Consider the following 24715-nt stretch of genomic DNA (forward strand, 5'->3'; position numbering starts at 1 on the left):
TGACCATTTCATTTTCTGTCATGGTGAGGATTATATGATGATGTATGTGAAAAATCTTTAAAAACTAATAGGAGAAACATGAATTATCATTGAGGAAACAACAAAGATAAATGCTGTTGTGGACTCTCTTCTGATAGAAAGGCCAGAGCGCTTGATGTGAATGGAGTATGAGAACCCTTGTGAAAAAAATGATTATCACTCTGAGATAGCTGAAGAGGGGAGTGCCAAATTTAGACATTATATCCTGGATTACAGAAAAGCAGATTTCTATAAGAACAGGTATGCATGTGAGGCAAAAACTGTAAAAGGGATAAATGAAAGATAAGAGTGTTCATTTAAGAAATGTCCTGACGGTGCACTGACAGAAATCATTGCTGAGAATGGAGGAACACCTGTGGTTGCACAAATGGTTGTCAAAGACTGCGTCCATATGATGTAAGTGGAGTCACACACAGAAAGAAGCATCAACACAAAAGAATAGTGGGAACCTGTAAAACTAATATCAATAAGGCCAAAGAAGAAAAAGAGCTAAGCTAAGTTTAGAGAATCCCTTTTTTGTGTGTAAATGGAATATAAGAGGAGAAGTGTCTTTCATCTGATTTTCAAATTGGTCCACAAAGTTTAGGGAACTTTGTTATTCAAGTTCTTTTTCCATGGCTCTAGAAGGTGAATATTTTGTTTTTATTTTTATTTTTTTGCCTTTTTTTTAGGGCCTCACCCGTGACATATGGACGTTTCCAGGCTAGGGGTCCGATCAGAGCTGCAGCTGCTGGCCTTTGCCACAGCCACAGCAACGCTGGATCTGAACTGCATCTGTGACCTACACCACATCTCACAGCAACACTGGATCCTTAACCCACTGAGCGAAACCAGGGATCAGACCTGCATCCTCATGGATCCTAGTTGGGTTCATTAACCGCTGAGCCACGAAGGGAACTCTGAATATGCTATTTTTTGAAAATTCATTTATTCACAACTTTTCATCATTATAAACAATACTCCTACAAATATCTTTGTAGATCCATAATTATTTCTCTAGGATAAATTCCTAAACATAGAGTTGGTAGGAAGCAAAATAGATATAATTTTAAGGCTCTTGGTACTCATTGTGACAATGCCCTCCAAAAAGGTGGTGGCCTTACAGTCCCACAGGTGGTGTGTGTTAATGCCAATCACCCTGCGCTCTTGCCTATGTAATTAATTTCGTCTTTTACTAATGTGATTCATGAAAGTGGTATAAGGGAGGAATGTGCTGATGTGTTTTTAATGTCCTTTTTGTTGGTTTGTAATAAATTTGAATTTTTCAATGTTTATTGGCCATTTATATTTCTTCTTTAGCAAGTTGTTTGCTTGTATCCTTTAACTAGTTTTCTGTGAAGCTATGACTTTTTTCTTTTTTTGGTAAAGGCTCGAGTTTAAGATTGTAACTTTTACCTTAGAAGTTACATGTTTCAAATATTTGTGGCTGTTGACTTATGTTTTAATTTTTTTCCTCCGTTGCCCAGTTATTGTAATTGTTATGTAATCAAATATGGAAATTTTTTATTCTCTATGTCATTTATTTTTTGGCCATATGCTAGAATTTTTTCCTATTTAAAATTTTAATCCATTGGTATAATTCCTTTGATTTGGTGTCAAGTTATAATTTGCCTTTAAAATCTGACCCAGCATCGTTGATTTAATAGTCTGTCCTTTGAATTAAAATGATGTGACATTATTTCTAGGGTTTTTTTTTTTTCTCTTTTTTAGGCAGATGTAGCTGTTTTAGTTGTAGATGCCAGCAGGGGAGAGTTTGAAGCCGGATTTGAGACTGGGGGACAGACACGAGAACATGGCCTCTTGGTTCGTTCTCTTGGAGTAACCCAGCTTGCTGTTGCAGTCAATAAAATGGATCAGGTATTTAAAACCTTTGTGAGAATTAATTTTAGCTGCTAATTAAGATGATGTTAGGGAACTGTATCCGATCACTTGTAATGGAACATTATAGAAGATAATATGAGGAAAAGAATGTATGTATATGTATGACTGGGTCATTTTGATGTACTGCAGAAATTGAAGGAACATTGTAAATTAACTATGATGATTAAAAAAAAAACAAACCAAAAAAGGATCCTGTCCTATCATATTGATGACCTTAGATGTGACTAGTATACACATTTTATTCGTACAATTGTCATATTTTAAAAAATAAATTCATTTTTTATTTTATTGAAGCATAGTTGATTTAAAATGTATTAATTTCAAATGTACAGCAAAGTGATTCAGTTATATAAATATATAAGCCATTCTTTTTTAGGTTTTTTTACATAGTTCTTTTATAGTATCATTGCTACATATATGCTTTTTATTTTCCCAGTATTTTAATCTGAAAATTTTCAAACATAAAGATGAAAGGATTTTATAGTAAACACCCATATTATATCTGCTAATTAGTATTCTACCACTTGGCTTGATCACTTTTTTGTCTATCTACCCCTGTATCCATTCTTTAATCCATCTTATTTTGACATGAATTTCCATGTAAGTTACAGACATTGTTATATTTACCCCTAAATACTATTTCATGAGACTGGTTAACTAGAGTTCCTATTACATGTACATATACTAAGAAGTCTATTTGACTGGAGGTTGGGGTGTGTCAGTAATTTTTTTTTTGGTATTTGGTCCAAGCACAACTTAATAAGTTACTCACTTTTTCTCCTCACATTTGAAGTCACTTTTAGAATATACAAAAAGTTTTACATATATTGGAGTTTGTTTCCAGGTTTTCTGATGCAGGAAAAGTTACTTATAGATCATACTGATAGTAAGATCTGACATTCTGAGCTAATTAAATTTTAATAGATTTTATATTTAATAAATTTTATAATTATATTTTATCATCTTATATTTTATTTCAGAAATTTAAATTTTATATATAGTATGGTCTAAAGTATAGTTTTAAAAATAAATTGGATCTTTATTAGGTTAATTGGCAACAAGAAAGATTTCAAGAGATTACTGGAAAGCTTGGGCACTTTCTTAAGCAAGCAGGTTTTAAGGTAAGATAATTTTATTTGGTTACTTTCCTTAAGTCTTATCTTACTAATAGGAGAAGAAAAACTACTTTAGTATTCTTGTCTTGTTCAGAATGTTTAATTTTTTTTTTTATCTCCCCTGGTATTATGTATATCTTATGTTCTTTGGATTACTTCATCTTAGAAAATTACATATATTTTATACATTGGCTTGGATGTAGTATAAGTAGAAGATATTTTCCACCTATTAAATTAGATGTATAGGTCTCGGTAGGTCACAGAGGAATGTGGAAACTGGTAGAAAGTGTGAAATATGCCTATATTACCAGGTTAAACTGCTTGAGTGTTTTGGAATAAACTTGTAAATTTCCTACAAAATTGAAAGAGTTGAAAACTATTGGATCAGATAACCTCAGGGCAGTTCGAGGATTTCTATTACTTTTTGTAAACTTGGTACAGTTATGATAATAGTGAACCTTTTAACTTTTTAAGAGCAATGCTGTATTAAGTTTCATGTGTTCCATCTTTTTTTTTTTAATAGGAAAGTGATGTAGCTTTTATCCCTACAAGTGGTCTCAGTGGTGAAAATCTAATCACAAGATCTAAATCAAGTGAACTTACAAAATGGTATAAAGGACTATGTTTATTAGAACAAATTGGTAAGAATACTGACATTAATTCTAATGCATTATAAACTTGGTATTAATTATTACTTAGAATTCTTTATGGGGGACAGTCATGTATGTAAAAAGCATGGGATGTGTAGTCAGAGGAGCTGGGTTACCAGTTTTGAAATTACATATAGTATTTAAACTGAAGGCAGATTGTTCTTGTTTAATTAATGAGGCTCATGCCTGCTACCCTGCCTGTCTCATAGACTGTCGTGACAGTAAATGAAAAAACACATGTGGAACATTTTATAAATTACAAGGTATTATATGAATGACAGTCAACTTGCTATTAAATATATTTTCTAGGAGATATGGGACTATAATGAGCACTAGACATGAGTCCAAAATTACTTTTAAATTAAGCCTTGCTATTTTGCCATTTTTTCCAGATTCCTTCAAGCCCCCTCAAAGGTCTGTTGATAAGCCTTTTAGATTATGTGTGTCTGATGTTTTTAAAGGTAAGTGCTACCTCTACTGGCCTTCTTCAGTATGGCCCCTGTCTTTCCATTCTCTCTTGGTCTCTTGTTGGATGAAGTTACTATTTTTGTCGTCAGAATGGTGCACAGTTCCAGTTACTTAACACCCTTGCCCAGAAAAATCTTCAATTTACTTCCTGTTTCCTTATCTCATAATCATCTTCCAAGTATTAAAAAACCTTGATCCTTTATCTTTCTAGGCTCATAGTTTTTTTTTTCTTTTTTCTTTTTTTTTTTTTTTTTTTTTCTGCCATTAGATTTCTTTAGTTTCTGTGTCCTTCAACCAAGGTGGATTGTTCACTATTTTTAATCACATAGGATCTTTTTGCTGCTCTGTCCACCCATGTTGTGTTTGTTTCTCTTTCTTTTCTTGTCCATTTCCTGCCCATACATAGCAGTCTGGTCCAGTCAGAAGATAGATACCACACATCGGTGAAATAGGAAGTTTATTATAAATAATTAATATGATAAAAAAAGGAGAGACTATTAGGCAGTGGAGGAGAACCCAAGGAAGGACAGACTTAGAAGACGGTCAGACTTTGTTGGAGGGAGGTGCTATTTTAAATACCTAAGAATAAATCTAATGTGTACCAGACCCTACACAGGAAAGCATAAAACGGAAATGGGATAAAATGACTTAATAAATAAAAAATATAACATCCTTACATACTGGAAAAATCCATATGGTAAAGATGTCAGCTAATCCCCAGATCTCCATTATCACAGAGCAGGCAGTGAAGAGTGGATTTGGGACGGAGCAGCAGTAAATCCATCACTGGTGAGGTCACTCACACACATACCCTAAGATGTCCCTCTGTGTTCTCTGTCTCCTCTGTCATTGGATTTTTTCATGCAGTGTTGTAATTGTTGCTGTGCTGCTTATTTCACTTAGATTGTGAATTCCTCCAGGACAAGTACTATTACCTCTTATCCATATTTGCAGGACCTAGCTCAGTGCCTGGCACATAACACATTCTTAATAAATATTGTTTAATAAATAAATAAATAAGGTGCTTCACAAAAATCATTCAATGAAATTAAAATTATCATCATATTCCAGCATTCTGGTAGAAGAAGTATGATAATGCTTTTCAAAATGCCTATTTCTTTTTTTTTTTTTTTTGTTAGGAATGTTTGCTAACTCTATGTTTTCAATGCTTTCTAACTATTTTTTTACCTCCTATTCTTTCTTCAGGCTACTTCCTGGCTTCTGCCTACACTGCTTCCCTCAGTGTGTTCCCACTGAGATTTTCAAATGACTTCTTGGTTGCCAACGTCAGTACACATTTTTCGGTTCTATCTTACTTCCATCTTACTTGAATCTGGCATTACTTCTGAGGCTGGTAGCCACATACCTTGAAACTTTTCCCCCTTGGTTTCTGTGACCCACTTTCTCCTGCTCTTCTGTTTCTTTCACCTCTCTATATCTTCTCTGTGGGTTCCTCTTTCTTTCTTTCTTAACTCGTGTCCTATGACTTCATTCCTCTTCTCACTCTACCTGAACCTTTTGGACCAGCATCCATGAGTTCATCTATTCCAGCATCTTGTTGCTCCCCAAATTTCGAACCACACCTGTTCTCTCTGTCCGGATACATCTGCTATCTGCTGCTGGGCATGTCCACAGGGGAGTACTCCCAAGCATACCATTCTCATGGAATTGATGTGATTGGTGCTCCCTGGAATTTATCTTTACCCTCTGTGTCTTGCAGATACATCACATTCATCAAGGCTAAAATGGACCTTGTTCCTTAATTTCCTGTCTTGCAGTTAATGCTTCCTTATCTCAGATTTCTCTGTTTTTGCCATTATCCCCCACTTCCCTTAATCACCCTAAAACTGTCATACTTTATTCTCAAATTCTTGAGTTTATTCCCTTTCTACAGTTGATATATTCATGTCAGTCAGCCTCCCCTCCTAACACAGAAATCCCATCATGTCACTTCTCTATTCACAATCTTTACTGGTTTCTCATTATTTAACTGAGGATGAAATTCAAGCCCTAAATGTGATTAATGAGGCCTCTTTAATATTTGTCCCATGCCCACCTCTTTTGCCTCCTGTCCTGCCTTTGGTCCCCTAATCAATTCCATGTAAATGACACATGGGTCTGCACATCCCACATTTGGTTATGACTGTCCTGTTACCTGGTAAACTCTGTTTCTTCTGCTTCTAAGTGCCCAGCTAAAGTGTAGTCATTCCCCCTCCTCATGGATTCTTTGATGCACCTTTTTCTTTTTTCCATTGAATATTATAAATAGCATTTGTCTCAGGACAATGTAATTGTTTTTGTCTTTCTCTTCTCTGAACTCCTTATGGGCTAGGGGCTTATATTTTCGTCTCTTTATTCCCAGAGTTTAGCCCAGTGCCTAGTACTTAGTAAGCATTCAGTAAATGTTGAAGAAATGAATGCATTCCCACTTTTTCTGAAGTAAATATTTTTATTAGTACTTAGCATTCAGTAAATATTGGAGAAATGAATGAATTCCCACTTTTCATGATGTAAATATTTTTGTTTGTGAGAAAAGAGTAGAATGCTGTATTTAGTGGATCTATTTAAAATACTGAAATGTTCATCGAACTACTAGTTTTATATAACTAGTAGAGAACTAGGTATATAGCTAGCAGTATTAAACATCAGACAATATTGTTGTGTGAACCATTGTAAGATTTTGGCATGTTTTGCAGATCAAGGATCTGGATTTTGTGTAACTGGTAAAATTGAAGCTGGTTATGTCCAAACTGGTGACCGACTACTAGCAATGCCTCCTAATGAAACTTGCACTGCTAAAGGTATTCCTCTGCAAGGCTCTTTTGTTAAACAACCCTTAAGTTGAGACAGCAGATTTTTAAAAGTAGTTTAGTTATTAACTCCAGAGTAAATAACCTCTTACTGAAATTGTAACTGACTGTCAAAATGATACTAACTGTTGAAGATAAAAATGTGAAAACATTAAACGATTTTTTTCTGTTGTGACTATGTGTATATAAATGTGCATATAATATTCTAACTGTGGTAGCATTTTTTTTTTTTCGACATTGATTCGAGAAGCCTGGCTAGGATTGAACCAGATGTATAGACACCTGTCGGATACATTTAAAATAGTTTTCAGTAGCAGAAATTATCTGACCCCATCCTGGCGCTAAATAGTCAATGGCAAAGCAGACTGCTACAGTCTGTTGTTGTGAAATGTGTATTTCAGAATTACTATAAATTAACAACCTTGAACGTGCTTATACCAAAAAAAAAAAAAAAAAAAAATTACAGAAAGACCTAAGTAAGAAAATAAGATGCAAATACAGAGAAACCTAATCTTGAAAAGAGAAACTGAGCTAGTTTGAAGTGCCACAATTAGTGCTTTTACATGTAGATTTAATATATGACCTTTCATAATATCTGATAACTGTTTCTTCGAATCATTTGACCTTACATGTATACATGTTTCTTCTTTTCTGAATTCTGCCTAAAAGTTTATAACCTAGCTTCCAAGTCTCTGTCTTAAACATAAAACCAAACATATACTATAAAATAATCCTATTCGTAACAATTTTAAGCTACTGTATAACCTACGGGTAATAGTAAAATTTTTAAAAATTTCAGTCCTTTTCCTTCTGTTGCTCTCATTTATGGTTTATATTCAGAGTTGTACCTAAATAGTTTATGAATTTGAATATATATTTTATTTGAACTAATTTACTTACTTTAAAAGCTGGTTTCTTAAGGATTGTAAGAAATTAATGAATACCTGTTTAGGTAACAGAGTTTAACCTAAATTTGAAGATGAATAAGGAAGTGAAAGCCAAAGTTATTTCCATTTTACCTTTTTCTTTCTTCTTGTTTAGGGAGCAGGAAAATTCTGTGTAGATAAAAATAATATACACTTTTATAAGAAGAACCATTTTCCAAAGACCTATTGTTTTCATGTTTAGATCTCTGCCTTTGTTTCTTAAAGTGATCAAGAGCTACAATTTGAAATAGTAATTTCTTTTTAAGTTAAAGGCCTTTTGATAATAGGAAATTAAAAAATATATATAATCAGTAGACGTAAATTAAAACCACGACCCTAACCATGGTCAGAGACCTTACAGATTGGCTCCTTTGTGACCTCCGAAATTATGACTTGGTTACCTCTGAAAGTTCTGCATTCTTTCCCTCTTTCCTTCCTGTCCCTACCCCATCAGAAAAACTCTAACCACTTATCTTTAATCCAGTGGTTCTTAAGGGAAACCATGTCAGAAGCACCACTTCCCTCCTTGAGAGCCAGCCTCTAACCCGGTGTGGAGATTCTCAGTCCTCAATTTCTCACCTTGTTGCTTTTGCTTGATTTACTTGATTGTTGAATGCACCCTTCTGTCTGAACACTTCAGGTGCTACTGTGGCTCACTAACCAGTAGTGTCCCAAAAAAGAGAACTGACTAAATCTGCTACCAACAAATGGAAATTCTAAATTATATTTCCACTTTATTAACATGTAAGTTCATAGAGTGTTAAAAAAGAATTTCTTTCTTCATTGAAGAAAGTTCTTAAAAGATAAAATCATAAATAGGACAATGTGACATGTTTGGGGGAAGGAAATCAGATTATATATCATCTTGAGGAAATTTTGTATTGTTCATCAAACTTCAAGAAAGTTCTTCAAAGTCCTAAGCTACAGGCAGTTTCTAGTCTATGTAAGTAGCTGGCTCCTGAATTCAGTTCCACCTTTCAAAACACAAGTCAGATATGGTCATTTGAAATTTACATTTAAAAACTAAATTAGATGAGTTGAAAATTTAGCAAACATTTTTAAGTATCATAATTGTCAACACTTCTGTAGTCCAGAACCTCTTTGACACCTTGGTGATAGTTATGGCCCCCTTCTCAGATTAATGCCCATGTGCATCTACATGAAGTTTTGAATAAAACTTCAGGTTGGTTCAGAGCTCTTAAAGTTCTTGAACTCCTCAAAAGTCTTGAAGAAACTCACTTACGAGAATGTTGTATGGGAAGAAGAAGTATTTTCAGAAAGATACGGGTGAATTGTATTTTACTGAAAACATGTCGGTTTTCAGTGGTTGGGCTACCTGCTGTCTTCAGCAGAAGACTCAAATTCCAATGGAAAGGAATTTATGCCACAGAATCAGAAAATATGAGAAACCTTTTAAAAGCCTTTATCCAAATACCTGAGTAGTATTGCCCTTTGCTGTTACACTCCAGGATTATCACTATGTAATAAAAGTATATAGAAACAGCTGTAATATAAGTATATATAGGATCACTTTTAAATTAAGTTTTCTCATGCTATTAATCACCTTTTCATATAACCATTTATCCTTGTGCATCTCTCTCTGGGAAGCAGTTCTTTTGAGCTGGGACTAGTGACAGGCTTGCCGAGAACACCATCCAACTGAGTACTGATTTCCTGTGGGTAACTCGAAGAACACAGGCGATTGTTTAGGTAGTTGTCTGATTAAAGCAAAGCCTAAGAGATTAAAATACTACTGAATACCTTCCCCAATCCCCTCTTTTATGTTATTAAAAATAATTGGGGAATTCTCACTGTGGCACTGTAAGTTAGGATCCAGTGTTGCCCCAGCTGTGGTGTAGGTTGCAGCTGTGGCTCGGATTCGATCCCTGTCCAGGGAACCGCCCTGGCCAGGGAACTTCCCTGTGCCTCGGGTTGGGGGAGGAATTGGAACTCTATGTACTGTTATGCCTGCATCCATTAATGGAAGAGAAGTTTTAGAATGAGGCCTGTTCAATGAATATACCAGTTATGTAAGTGAGTTTAAAAAATCTTGATTAAGTCAAAATCATCCTTTTATGGACAAATGCAAGACACTTTATGTTTAGGGTGGTGGTCCAGAAGAGTCAAGTCTAGAGGAAGTGTGTTTTCCTCAACGCTCACAGCTAACACTTCTCACTCTCTGTCCATTCATATTGAAAATGATGAGTAGTGACTGATGAGGCACAAGTCAGCCAAACTCCCTTGGTTGTTATGGGTTGATATTGAGGTGTTTCACTGTATGCTTTGGTTCTTACTCATTTCCAGGAATCACTCTGCATGATGAACCTGTCGACTGGGCAGCAGCGGGCGATCATGTTAGTCTTACGTTGGTTGGGATGGATATCATCAAAATCAAGTGAGTGAGAAAATGAGTTTAAGCGACCATTGTTTTGGATAGAGAACCTCAAAACACGTAAAATTTGCAATTCACCAGCTCAAATGAAAGAATGAGTATTAATTCTGAATCTCATCTGGCCAAAAATAGGCACTTATGAAAGTATATGAATGATAAACAAAACCTAAAGTTGAAATTAATACACGTCAGTACCTGTACCTGAGACATGTTCTTTGAAGGAAAGCTGTAAGGTATAAAAGTGATATAAGGTTAATAATGGTGTAAAGCCATGCATTAACCCAGAAGGGAATGTTCAGGAAAAGTCCCTAATTTACGTGCTTGCTTTATCTTGTAAATGGCTTTAGAGATATTTCTATTGGATGTGTGTTTCATTCTCTCAAGTGCCTGCTCTCCCTTTTTTGTTTGTTTTTGTTTTGTTGTTGTTACAGTGTTGGCTGCATATTTTGTGGCCCCAAAGAACCCATTAAGGCTTGCACGCGTTTCAGAGCCCGAATCCTCATCTTTAATATTGAAATTCCTATCACTAAAGGATTTCCTGTAAGTTTTAAAACGTTTAATTGTTAACTGTTCTTATAAATTCAGTGTAACTTTATTCCACAATTAGTAACTCACTTTACAAGTGATGATGCTATTGTTACTTTTAACTAATGTTACTCTAATCCAGAAAAACAAGAAATTAGAATTTGAAAATCATTTTATTTTATTTTACTTTATTTTATTTTTTTTGTCTTTGTGCCTTTTCTAGGGCTGCTCCTGCGGCATATAGAGGTTCCCAGGCTAGGGGTCTAATCGGAGCTGCAGCCACCTATGCCAAAGCCACAGCAAGAGGGGATCCAAGCCGCATCTGCGGCCTACACCACAGCTCACGGCAACGCCGGATCCTTAACCCACTGAGCAAGGCCAGGGATCGAACCCACAGCCTCGAACCCACAACCTCATGGTTCCTAGTCAGATTCGTTAACCACTGCACCACGACAGGAACTCCTTATTTTGTTTTTTTATTTTGATGCTTAAGTCTGGGAACTTTTTCAAAGAGACATTGGGAAGAAATTTCATCATCAATAAGATACAAATTGATTATAATAATAAAATTAATTTAGGGAAGGGGTGGATTCTCTTTTGATGTGTTCTAAAGGTTACTTCTTAGATTGGGTCTTTCTGATTTTGTTTTGTTTTAATATGCTTATTTATAGTTTTTCTGATTATAAAAGTAGTGTATTATTATAGAAAATTTTAGAAAACACACAAAAATAAAGATATAATAGGAATGTTCTATAATCATATGACCTATAAATATCCATTCTTTACATTTCAGAGTATTTTTTTGTGTGCATTGTATCCACCTGTTGATATTTATGAGTATGTTCTGGGGATGCTTGACATAAGGTGAACTTCAGTTGTGCTGAAGCAACACATTTAGACCCTGCCTACTGTGAGATTGGTTTGCAGGTTATCATTGACTAACACCACCTGAACATAACACATTTATGGGAAAGGGGGGATTTTATGCTATAATGTTACCTATCCAAAAAGGATACTACTAGTGAATAGCATACGTTCTTTGTTTTATGTGTAATGTTTTTCAGCTCTTTGGGGCCATACTCTGTTTATAGTTTGGTATCTTACTCTTGTCATTTAACAAATGGGCATTTTTTACATTTATACTTACTTTCTTTTCTTGATCAGCTTATATAGTACAGTCTCTTCAGGACAATGAAAAGTATTTCCTGGTGGCATTAAATGGCTTGCCTTTGAAAATATAAACAGATCATTTTCACCATTTGATGCAGCTTTGAAATCAAAGTAAAGCAGTAATAGTAATTGACCTTTAAAGTGTATTTAAATTAGTGATAGTATTTTAAAGGTTGGGAATATATTTATTTAGCTCATTTAAATTTACTTTACGCTTTTGCACCTTTGAGATAACCATGTGCTTTGCTTGTAATCCTTTGTAATTATTTCTATGTAAAATTTGATCCTATAAAATTATACTTGTAAGATATTGTATTTTAGTTTTATAATTATATTCCATTTTTCCCATACGCTAAAGGCTTCTCTCCAAAAAATTGTTATGGTTGAAAATACATTTTTAATATTCAAAAGTCATGTGTCAATAGGCAAGAAATTGCTATGAATGAGTGGCACTCATTCTTAGAAAGCAGTGTGTCCAATGGGGAGAAGCTGGAGAGGTTGATTACTGCGTGTTTTTACTCATGCAGCAATAATTTTTGCCAATGGAGAGGTAGAGAGGTCAGGAGGTTAGTAGTTATTTTGAATAGTAATACTGTCTTCCTGTGTACTGTAGTTTCTTTTATGAATTAAAAGTTTTTTGTGCGCTTTATGAGACTCCACCTGTGTATATTGATTCGTGAATACCAGGGTGAGATTTTTTTTAGAAAAAAAATGGTCACGTTTTGTCATTTAGTCCATTCCCCGTGGGAAGAAACTTTCACAGTTTTTAAATTTAACCAAGAAGAGGCTTTGTAAGCAATTAAAATTTCACTATTTAAGACATAGATATTTTTGTTTCCATTAGTTTATATGGTAAAAACTCTATATATTTAAGAGGAAGAAAATAGAAGAATGGATTAGACTTTAAATTCGTGTTTTGATTTTGATTTTTTATTGTGATAAAATATAACATTTACCATTTTAACCATTTTTAGGTGTACAGTTCTTTAGCATTAAGTACATTCACCTTGTTGTGCAAGTATCCATACCATCTACCTCCAGAACTTTTTCCTTATCCCAAACTCTGTACTCATTAAACAAGAACTCCTCCTAATGACCTTGCCCTCTATCCTCTAGTAAACACAATTCTTCTTTGTTTCTTTATGAATTTGCCTATTCTGCATCCCTCATGTAAGTGGAATCATGCAATGTTTGTCCTTTGTGTCAGACTTGTTTCACTTAGCATGATGTTTTTGAGGTTCATCTATGTTGTAGCATGTGTCAGAATTTCATTTCTTTTTAAGGCCGAATAATATTCCATTGTAAGTATATGTCACATTTTATTCATCCATTCATTTATTTAGCATCTGTTGGATGTTTGGTTTGTTTCCATCTTTTGGCAATTGTGAATGATGCTTCTGTGAACCTTGGTCCACAAATTTCCTTTTGAGCCCCTCCCTTCAATTCTTTTGGGTATATATCTAGAGGTGGAATTGCTTAATCATATGGTAATCTATGTTTAACTTTCGAGGAACCATTAAACTATAATAGCTGTGCCATTTTTAGATTTCCACCAGCAGTACACAAGTGTTCTAATTTCTCCTCTTCCTCATCAACACTTGTTTTCCTTTTGTGTGTGTGGGGGGGGAGTATGATTTTTTTGTTTGTTCATAATAGGCAAATTAATGGGTGTGAAGGAGTCTGTCATCCTGGTTTTGATTTGCATTTCCCTGATAGCTAGTGAGGTTGAGCATCTTTTCATTTCTTTATATATTTGGGGTTTTAATTCCTTATCAGTATATGATTTAGAAATATTTTCTTCCATTCTGTGAGTTGTCTTTTTATTCTTAAGTTTTAATTTTGATGAAGTCCAGTTTATCTACTTTTTTCTTTTGTTGCCTTTACTTTTGGTGTCGTACCCAAGAAGTCACTGTCAGATTCAAATTAACATTTCCTCCTCTCTTTTCTTAAAACTAAGAGTTTCGTACGTTTAGTCCATTTGTTTAAAAGTCTTTGGTCCATTTGGAGTTAATTTTTTTATTTATATGTTGTTAGGTAAGGCCTCATCTTCATTGCTTTGCATTTGGATATCCAGCTTCGCAGCACCGTTTGTTGAAAGGACTGCCTTTTCCTATTGAGTGGTCTGGGCACCCTTGTTGCCACTTAGCCTTTCTGATATTAATTTCCTTACATACAAAACATGAAAAAAAACATGAACAAAAATAGCTAATATATGAAGTAATCATTTAACTTCGTGTTTACCATGAACTAGGCACCACTTTAAAATAATACCTGGTTTTCCTCATTTAGTGACAAGAGACCCGAGGCTGGAGATATTGGGAAGGAATGGGTTGTTGCAGGATTTGCCCCAGATCACACAACTAGAAAGTGTAGAGTCACGATTTGAGCTTAGGTCTGCTCAGGTCAAGACTTTCAAAGCTTGTCCAAACTCCCACATAATATTTTATTGTCATTATCCAGCAATAAATACAAGCAGTTACTGCTGAGTATCACGTGATTCTCTTTCCCTTGTTTTTACAATGATACAATTCACATTTGTTGAACATCTATTGTCACAGGCACTGTCTCTGATCCTATTTAATTTTCATCATAACCGTCTAAGGAAGGGTGTGTAGTTTACTCAAGTTTACACAGTAGGTGGTGGAAGAGAACCTGGAACTGCTTCCCATGACCCTTTTCTGCCAGGAAGTTAAGGGACAACTTGATCAGAGTGGTGGGACATTGAGGAAGCAGCTGGGGAAATTGAGTGGTCCTGAAGCTAATGTGATTCAGCCTGAGTGCCAAGATAGAAGCCAGAGGTGCTGCAGTGAATAGCCTTTCAGTATTACAATTTTTTGTTTTAGGTGCTGTTACACTACCAAACTGTCAGTGAACCCGCCGTTATTAAACGATTGATTAGTGTTTTAAACAAAAGCACCGGTGAAGTGACAAAGAAGAAGCCTAAGTGAGTGTTGTAATACATAAACAATAAACACAATTTAAAGCACATTCCTTACATATTAATTCAGTCATATAATGGTTTTCTTTGTGGTAAATGAAGTCTATTTTTACTTGTTCCAGAAATTGTTTCTTTTAAGGACTAACTAAAACACAAAACCAAATATTTAAGCTCCGGTTTAGGTATGAATGCTAGATATAATTTCTGTTATGTATGATGGTGATGTGTGTGAATTGTAAAAAAGAAAAAAGATCTAAATGTAAGTTTATGTGTAAGTATCAAGCCCTAGACACTGATGATGTAAAAATGAAGGCATTTAAAAAAAAAATCGGTCCTACAGTTTTAAAGGTGAATTTGATTTATGCCTAGCCATTTGTCCCAAATTCGAGTTGATTGTTCTTAACTTTCTTGTTACCCCCTCATGAAAAACACTCTCTATGCTGAGAATACCCCCAAGAAGAAGGTGGACTACCCGGTGTGTTTTCCCACCTGGAAGTATTTTATTTTCTGCTTGAAGTCCACCTGGAGCCCTAGGCCAGGGTGATTACCCTCCTGCCTGTCCCCTCTAGGTCTAGATGCGGACAGTTCTCCTTTGGCTGGGATAGGCTTGGGATTTTTCAGAGGAAGTGCTTCCTGAGAAACTTGAATTTCTTATTCTAATTCAACTAAAGGCTAACCACAGTTTGGCCTGGCTGCTTCAGCTTTGGGGTTTTCCTCACTTCAGCACTATGGGGAATCCCACCCAAAATCCCCTTTTTTGAGTCCTTAGGTGTTCCTTCTCATTTGCACCTGTGCAAGAGGCCAAAGGTGGTGAAAGGGTTAATTTAGGGTTGGTTGCAAGTGGAAGAGAGAATCTTCACATTGCTCTAAACCCTCCTCTGTTTCTTGAGTAGTTAGAAAAGAAAGAGGTTATTTAACCTCTCTTATATTATTTTTTTATTTTTTGCTTTTTAGGGCCACCTCTGTAGCATATGGAGGTTCCCAAGCTAGGGGTTGAATTGGAGCTACAGCTGCTTGCCTTCACCACAGCCACAACCACATCAGATCCGAGCCATGTCTGTAACCTACACCACAACTCGCAGCAGTGCTGGATCCTTAACCCACTGAGTGAGGCCAGGGATCAAACCTGCAACCTCATGGTTCCTAGTCAGATTCATTTCCACTGAGCCACGATGGGAACTCCATAAACTCTCTTTTAAAGATAGTTCTTTTCTTTTAACCTGAGTCTTCAGCTTCTAGCATGAGGTCTGCCAAAATGTACTGAAAAGTGTGATATAACTAATGGCTGACATGTCTTGAGACCATTATTTTCTAGGCTCAGTTATAAGTGCTGTCACGTGCTTTATATTCTCAGCAACCGTATGAAGCAGGTACAATTATTTTCCTCATTTTTCAAATGAGGAAACTGAAGCTGAGGCTTAGAGAGATTGTATAACATGTTCAAGGTCACAAAACTAGCATGTGGCAAGCCTAGGATTCTAATCTAGTCAGTTGGTTCACATAAATTATATTTTTTGGCAGGAGCCAGGCTGTTTGACCTAGACAGGTGATTTGGAAAATTCTCAATCTGAAATGGGCTCATCAGATCCAATCCTGAATGTAACCCTCTCTGTTCCTGCTGAAAAGTCCTTGCTCAGTGATGCTGATTCTAGGTCTCAGTATGTTCTCATATTAATTTTTCCTGGCACTGTATTTGTAGCTTTATCCTTTTCTTTTGTTTTTTTACCAACACCATTTGGCTTTTCCTCTTCCATTTCCGCTGTAGGCACATTGTAGGCTCTATTGCTTTGTATGGGATAAAATCAAACTTTCTAGAACAAAACTTAAATACCAGTTATGGGTATAGTGGATATTCTCTTTCCTAAGGCATGGGATCTTCTTTTTAAGTTTTTGAAAGACTAAGTGGATTTGTAGATTTAATGTGAAATATTTATTTTGCAGGTTTTAATTACATTTATTTTTCTTGATAGATTGTTGACCAAAGGCCAGAATGCATTGGTGGAGCTACAGACACAAAGACCAGTGGCTCTTGAGCTATACAAAGACTTTAAAGAGCTGGGAGGTTCATGCTTCGCTACAGTGGTTCTACCATAGCTGCTGGTGTAGTCACTGAGGTATTTTAAAGTGACTGATTGTGTATCCATAGTTGTTATGTCTTTTTCTACTTTCTAAGAATGATTGCTGAGATTTTATGGCTTAGGGGAGCACCATTATGATATTAAAACATTTTTTTTCCCTTTTTATAGCTGCACCTTTTGCATATGGAAGTTCCCAGGCCAGGGGTGGAATCAGAGCTGCAGCTGCCACCGACAGCCACAGCCATGGCAATATCAGATCTGAGCAGCATCCACAACCTATACCACTGCTTGCAGCAATACTGGATCCTTAACCTACCGAGTGAGGCCAGGGATTGAACTCATATCCTTACAGAGGCAATTTCAAGTTCTTAACCCATTGCGCTACAATGGTAACTCCAGAACTACATTTTAAAATTTACATTAAAAAATTAAAAGAGGGGAGTTCCCGTCGTGGCGCAGTGGTTAACGAATCCGACTAGGAACCATGAGGTCGCGGGTTCGGTCCCTGCCCTTGCTCAGTGGGTTAATGATCCGGCGTTGCCGTGAGCTGTGGTGTAGGTTGCAGACGCGGCTCGGATCCCGCGTTGCTGTGGCTCTGGCATAGGCCAGTGGCTACAGCTCCGATTCAACCCCTAGCTTGGGAACCTCCATATGCCGCTTGAGCGGCCCAAGAAATAGCAACAACAACAACAACAACAACAACAACAAAAGACAAAAAAAAAAAAAAAAAAAATTAAAAGAGAGTTCTCGTTGTGGCATAGAGGAAGTGACTCCGACTAGGAACTATGAGGTTGCAGGTACGATCCCTGGCCTCGCTCAGTGGGTTAAGGGTCCGGCGTTGCTGTCACGGCTCAGATCCCGCATTGCTGTGGCTGTGGCCTAGGCCGGTAGCAACAGCTCTGATTAGACCCCTAGCCTGGGAACCTCCAAATGCCACAAGTGCGGCCCTGAAAGCTCAAAAGACAAAAAAAAAAAAATTAAAAGAATGATAAGAGGAAAATATTTGGTTGTCTTAGATCCTCTTATATTGAGAATTCCAAACTTTCTTCTGCACAAGTAATACTGTCCCAAATTAAAGAAAGTTTGTTGAAAAAATAGATCTGTAAGAATGCCGTTCAAGTATGAGAATATAGACTTTTAAGAGTCAGATGAATTGGGGGTAGTGATTTTGTTTAACAGAAGAACTCTCACTAAAAATTTTTTTTTTTAATAACTGGTTCTCAGTGCGTTTGGAATGATTCATTCAAAAAGTTAACATACAAATAATAGTTCTGAATCATAGCTGTTACATAATGTAAGGTGTAGTTGAGTTTTGGAGAAACTAGCCAAAAACGAACCAGAATTTTAGTACTTTAAATTTTCCTCACCTCCATCATGATTAATATAGATCTTATGAATACAGGCATGCTTCATTTATTGCACTTCACAGAATGCATTTTTTTTACAAAATGAAAGTTTGTGGCAGTCTTGTGTCAAGCAAGTCTATAGGTGCCATTTTTCCAAAAGCATTCGCTCACTTCATGTCTCTGTTTCACATTTTGGTAATTCCTACAATATTTCTCATTTTCCATTATTTTTTTATTTGTTATGGTGACCTGTGATCAGCAATCTTTGATTTTACTATTATAAAAAGATTATGACTCACTGAAGGCTCAGATGATGGTTAGCATTTTTAGCAGTCAGATAGTTTCAAATTAAAGTACATTGTTTAGACATAATGCTATTGCTTTTTTTTTTTTTAAGAGCCACACTTGCAGCATATGAAAGTTCTCAGGGATCAAATCAGAGCTGCAGCTGCCATCCTATGCCACACGGAATGCAAGCTGTATCTGCCACCTACACCACAGCTCACAGCAACGCCAGATCCATAACTCACTGAGTAAGGCCAGGGATCGACTCCGCATCCTCATGGATATTAATTGAGTTCATAACCCACTGAGCCACACAGGAACTCCTGTTGCATTCTTAATAGACTACAGTATAGTATAAACATAACTTTTCTATGCACCGGGAAACCAAAAAATTCCTGTGACTTGCTTTATTGGGACTCTTTCATTGAGGTGGTCCTGGAATCAAACCCACAATATCTCCCAGGTATGCATGCATTATTAGATTTTTAAAAGGGACTTCATTACTTCATGTGATTGTTTTCTGCATAAAAGTTACTCACTTCATTTAACTGGAAGGATTCTTTGAACATAGGGCTTTAGGTTGCATCAAAACTCAGTTATACAAGTATGTAAAAAGCTCTGGAGTTAAACTTAAATCCAAATTTGAGTTACTACTCCATGATCCCTAGTTGCAGAAGTAACAACATGTCTCCTGCAATAGACTAATCTACTGAAGCAGGGTATTAGAATCTACCTCCTGGAGTTGTAAAATGAAATGGTCTGTACCGAGCACTTGGCACAGTAGTTGGCATTTAGAAAGCATTCAGTTAATGTTACCTAATATCGTTGTCATCAGCATCACATTTAATCTGTCAAGGCATTTCCCCTTTATAAAAGAATATTCGAAAAATAAGATGCAGGGAGTTCCCACTGTGGTATGGTGGGTTAGGAACTGACTTCAGTGGCATGGGTTGCTGCTGAGACATGGGTTTCAATCCCTAGCCCAGCACAGTGGGTTAAAGGATCCAGCATTGCTACAGCTGTGGCATAGGTCACAGTTGCAGCTCAGATTCAGTCCCTAGCCTGGGAACGAACATATGCCTTGGGTGTGGCTATTTAAAGAAAAAAAGATGCAGTTTCTTGTGGAAAATACTAGAGAGATTATAGAAAATCTCAAATACATGACTAGGGAAGGAAAAAAGTTGTAGGAGAAAGAAAAAAAGTTTCATCTTGATGTAATGATTATTCCACTGCCATTTTCCTTTTGTTGTTGTTCATATAATGTGATTGGTTAGGTTATAACCAATATGTAAATTTTTTTTTACAGATAAAAGAATGATGGGTCCGAATTTCTATCATGTTTCTAAAATGCAATGAAATAGCCAACCTCCATTTTTAAAGAATCCAGTTATTCAGTTAAAGCAACAATGTGCAACTGATATTTTTTTAAATGAGAGAGAAAATTAAAGTTATAATCCACTGCAAAGAAGTATTATTCATCACTCCTACAAAAATTTCAAGTTGCCAACGGGCAAAAAAAGGCTAATACTGCACTTTCATTTAAAAAACTAGATTTTCCTTTGAAATGTTAATAAATGGATTTACCTTGCTGAGATTTATGGAAACTATCAGAAAAATGTGTTAGAAGACATTGAATTATCATGAAGTGAACTCTACTTCCAGCCAAACTACAGAATGTTTACAGTTTTCTCTTTTGATTTTTAACTCTACGACACATTTTTAAGGAAAAAAAATATTAAAATGGGTTATTAAGGTAGTTAATATTTGACCTGAGCAGGTTTTTTTTTTTGTTTTTTTTGGTCAACTCTAAGATTTGCTGAAGGTTAAAATAAAGGTATTTTGTGTTGAGCATAAGAATGTTCCTTCAACAAGCAACCATTTGAAAGTTTAGTTTGGAATTAGTGGAAATTGTTCTATGGTAACCAAGATATTATTTAAGGTGTAAGGCCAGCTAATAAAATGCCTTAGTTTGAGCATAACAGCAAAGTGTGTTGTGTTTCCTTGATGTTTATGAGATTTTCTACCACTGTCGCTAAGTAGGATTGGGGGGTTTTATGGGGTCTTTTTCACCCTTAAGGGTTTCCCAGATCTTACTGCCATAATCCTGATAGCAGGTTGAATTTAGTCTATTCGTTTCTAGCTGCAATTTTATTTTTTCCATTCTCACTTTTATATTTACATATATGATGACTTTATCTTGTATACCTTATAGACGGCAAGTCTCCTCTGAGTCATGTTTTTCTTTAAAGTTTCAACAAACTCCAAGATATATTTAGTTAACAAGTATTTATTGAGCTCTGTCCTGGGTACAAGATGCTTTAGAGTAGATTTTTGTTTTCACTTGAGCCTGGGACTTCGATCTGATGGATCATATGATACAGTTTTTTTCATTGGGAAATGGTGTGATTTGTATAGTGATGCCTTACCACATTCAGCAGAATTTCTTCTTTTTTTTTGTCTTTTTGTCCTTTTAGGGCCACACCCGGGGCATGTGGAGGTTCCTGGGCTAGGGGTCTAATCGGAGTTGTAGCCGCCAGCCTACACCACAGCCACAGCAACTCGAAATCTGAGCCGCGTTTTTGACCTACACCACAGCTCATGGCAACACCAGATGCTTAACCCACTGAGCAAGGCTAGGGATCGAACCCACAACCTCATGGTTCCTACTTGGATTCGTTTCCACTGTGCCACAACGGGAACTCCAGCAGCATTTCTTCTTAATCAAGGAATGCCATCCATATGGTAGGGTGTATAGAGCATAAGTGTGCTGCCTGCAAATGATCACAAAGTGAACACATTTCTTTACAAGAAGGTACTTGTATAGTTGTCACTGGAGAGTAAGCTTGCTCAGGTAAGAAAGTGTTTTATTTCTATAGTAATCAGAAATTTAAGATACATCTGACAGAAACCTGACTTAAAAGTGACTTAAAAAAAGAAAGCCGAGTGGTAGCCCTGACTTTCAACTAGTCTTGCTTGAGTCACGGGGTCAGCGAGGACTCCTCTGTACTCTGCCTTTTCCAGTGTTAGTTTTGCCCTCAGACTCTGTACAGAACCCTCTGAGATTCCACACTTAGATCCTCAGACCCTCCATCAAGGCAAGGACAGGCTAAGAGAACATGTCTTTTCCAAAAGCCCTAGAAACCTCGCCATCGACTATAATTAAATTTCTTTCCACAGGGCATCCTTTGGATGTGGCGTTATCACCCAAAGCTCATAGCTGAGGATTGTGGAAGGCTTGGAAGGAAATTCAGACTGCTCTGAGGAAGAGGAAATGGGTGGGGGCAGGAAGAGGGGGTGGTGTGCAAAACAAGGAACATCCACTGCATATAGTATATAAGGGCATGACAGAATTAAGAGTTTTGAGTAAGAATTTAGGTAAAGCTAATAATAATGGCAGTAGTAGAACTGAGTTTATTTTGCCTTCTTAAGGTATGATGAAGTGGTCTTTTTATTCACATCATGTCCATAATTGCGTTTTGTTGAAGCGGATGGTGGTATTAAGAGGCCCACGGTGGAGGTCGGGGTTAAGCCAGGCGTCTGGTGAGCATGTCCAAGCTTGGTTTTGACTGAAAGTCCAACCCTTGAAACTTACCCAGACTAAATGGTACATCTGTTTTTGGATCATTTTGCTTCAAGTACTTCTTGACTTTGCTTCTTCCTAGTTATGGTGTCACTGTGGCTTTCGTCTTCTTACCTCGACTCTTCATGAGTCTCCACTGGCTTAATTGCTTCTCTGTAACTTGGCTTAAGAAAAATTCAGATTTTTGATTTGTTCGTGTTCTTTCAAATTTTTTCAAAATTTCAGATTTGATCCGATTTCAGATTTTGACTTGTTAGTGTTTTTCCACTTGTTCATTATTTGTGACAATATTTCAGTTTTTAAACTCAAATATTGTGTGGAAAATAATTTCTAGGAGTCTCCACCATGACGCAGTGGGATAAGAATTCAACCAACTGTTGCAGCTCTGATTGCTGTGGAGGTAGAGGTTCAATCCCTGACATGGTGGCGCAGGGGGTTGAGGGATCTGGCATTGCCACAGCTGCTGTGTAGGTTGCAGCTGTGGCTCAGATTCAGTCCCTGGCCTGGGAACTAAAATAACCTGCAGCTTAAAAAAATAGAAGAAAAAATTTCTAAACATAGTCTCTTTTCATCTATGACTATACAAATCGATAATTTAACCATTGTCAAAATGTAATTGTGCACTCTAGAAAGTTTAGAAAATACAGAAAAGTAGAGGAAAGAATAAAATTCCCCCCAAAGTAATATTGCCTAAATATTATTCCTGCTAACATTTTGATGTATTTCTTTTCTGTCCCTAGTGCATATTTTTTTATGTAGTTGTGATCATTAATCAAGCTCTTTTCATTTTATAATAAATCAAGATTTTACAAAAATACTGGGATATATATATAATAGAAATGTTTTTTAAAAGATGTAAAAATATGAAATTTTCAGACCCCCATGTAAAGGAATTAGTCTAGGTTATACAGCTAATTTTTTTTTTTTTTTTTTTTTGTCTTTTTGCCATTTCTTGGGCCACTCCTGCGGCATATGGAGGTTCCCAGGCTAGGGGTTCAAACGGCGCTGTAGCTGCCAGCCTACACCAGAGCCACAGCAACTCGGGATCCGAGCCGCGTCTGCAACCTACACCACAGCTCATGGCAACACCGGATCCTTAACCCACTGAGCAAGGCCAGGGATCGAACCCGCAACCTCATGGTTCCTAGTCAGATTCGTTAACCACTGCGCCATGACAGGAACTCCTACAGCTCATTTTTTAAAAAGCTTCCAGATAAGAAGGTCTGATAAAAACTACTGGGTCATTATTTTCCAACTTCTTTCTAAAATATCCATAGAGGAATTTCCTGGTGGCCTAGTGGTTAAGGACCTGACATTGTCACTGCTGTGACTCAGGTCACCCCTCTAGAGCAGTTTCAAACCCTGGCCTGGAAACCTGCAAATGCTGCCAGAGCAGTCAAAATATCCATAGAAGAATATCCCATTGTGGCTGAGCGGGTTAACCCCACTGGTATCCATGAGGATACAGGTTCGATCCCTGGCCTTGCTCAGTGGGCTAAGGATCTGGTGTTGCTGTGGCTGTGGTGTAGGCTAGCAGCTGAAGCTCTGATTCGACCCCCTAGCCTGGGAACTTTCATATCCTGCAGGTGCAGCCCTAGAAAGAAAAGAAAAAAATCCATAGAAACATATAAATAGAACACACCCTTTCTTCTCTGATGCCAGCCTCTGATATTCCAGGCACAGGAGAGAGCTCTGGAGCCCAGGTCTTCATGGGGCTGACGGTTCAGCCAGGGGGTTTTCAAACCACAAACTGCCAATGAGAATTATCAGTATGAAAACATTTAGGAGGAATGTGCCCTAAAGACAACGCAGAAGGGACTAAGTGAGAGGGGGCGGCCGTTAATGCTGAAGTAAAATTTTACTTCTATAAAAGATAAAATAATTCAACCTATAACACAATTTCTTCCCAGCTCAGAAATTAGAGGAGGGAGAAGGGGAGGCAGGCTCTGCCCTGGCAGAAGCATCCAGCAGTGCCACTTTGGGATGCTATTAGGAAGCAAGAGTTATAATCCCACCAACCATTCTTTAGAACCCACCCACCTCCAGTAAGAACCACACCAGTGGGGCTAGAGCTGGTATGAGCCGCAGAACCGCCCAGTGACATGAGGGGTGGGTCTAAGCAGCAGGATAAACCCAGCTAACCTGAGGGTCTTTAAAGCCTGGCATTGAGGGCTTGGAATCTTGCCAGCAGAGAAAAGCAGAATGAATGGATCGAGTAATTTACAATCGGGTTCTTTGAAAATGTCGAAGCTATTCAAGATTTTTTAAAGGAAAAAAAATGAACACACTAGGGATGAGATGAAGCATCTAACTACACATGCTGAAGGCGAAGGAGATGCTGCTCAGCTCGCTGCCACTTTCCCAGGGAGCCCCCGGCCTCTGACACTAGAAAATGGGTGACTATCTGCTTCCATGGGCCCTTATCTTTCTCCTTGGAATACTTTCATGGGTGCAATTTTATACTCATTGTGTGACTAATAAATGTTCTCTTCTTCCTCTAAATTTCAAGTCC

General features: G+C 37.0%; 1 protein-coding gene across 2 annotated transcripts in view; it reads left to right on the forward strand.

The window, feature by feature from the left end:
• Positions 1 to 20604, forward strand: part of HBS1L (HBS1 like translational GTPase) — an 83650-nt gene extending 63046 nt beyond the window's left edge. The window contains exons 9-18 of one of the 2 annotated variants that reach the window (XM_021087600.1): positions 1750 to 1896; positions 2967 to 3041; positions 3559 to 3676; positions 4078 to 4146; positions 6850 to 6954; positions 10194 to 10284; positions 10713 to 10821; positions 14820 to 14920; positions 16885 to 17028; positions 19930 to 20602. In XM_021087600.1, coding sequence (XP_020943259.1) covers positions 1750 to 1896; positions 2967 to 3041; positions 3559 to 3676; positions 4078 to 4146; positions 6850 to 6954; positions 10194 to 10284; positions 10713 to 10821; positions 14820 to 14920; positions 16885 to 17008 — 939 coding nt within the window. In that variant the 3' untranslated portion in view covers positions 17009 to 17028; positions 19930 to 20602. Of the gene's footprint in view, positions 1 to 1749; positions 1897 to 2966; positions 3042 to 3558; positions 3677 to 4077; positions 4147 to 6849; positions 6955 to 10193; positions 10285 to 10712; positions 10822 to 14819; positions 14921 to 16884; positions 17029 to 19929 lie in introns of both variants that reach the window. The other variant, XM_021087595.1, reaches the window with a different exon arrangement.

The sequence above is a fragment of the Sus scrofa genome, chromosome 1 (genome assembly GCF_000003025.6).
Source record: "Sus scrofa isolate TJ Tabasco breed Duroc chromosome 1, Sscrofa11.1, whole genome shotgun sequence".
In the NCBI taxonomy this organism is placed as follows: domain Eukaryota; kingdom Metazoa; phylum Chordata; class Mammalia; order Artiodactyla; family Suidae; genus Sus; species Sus scrofa.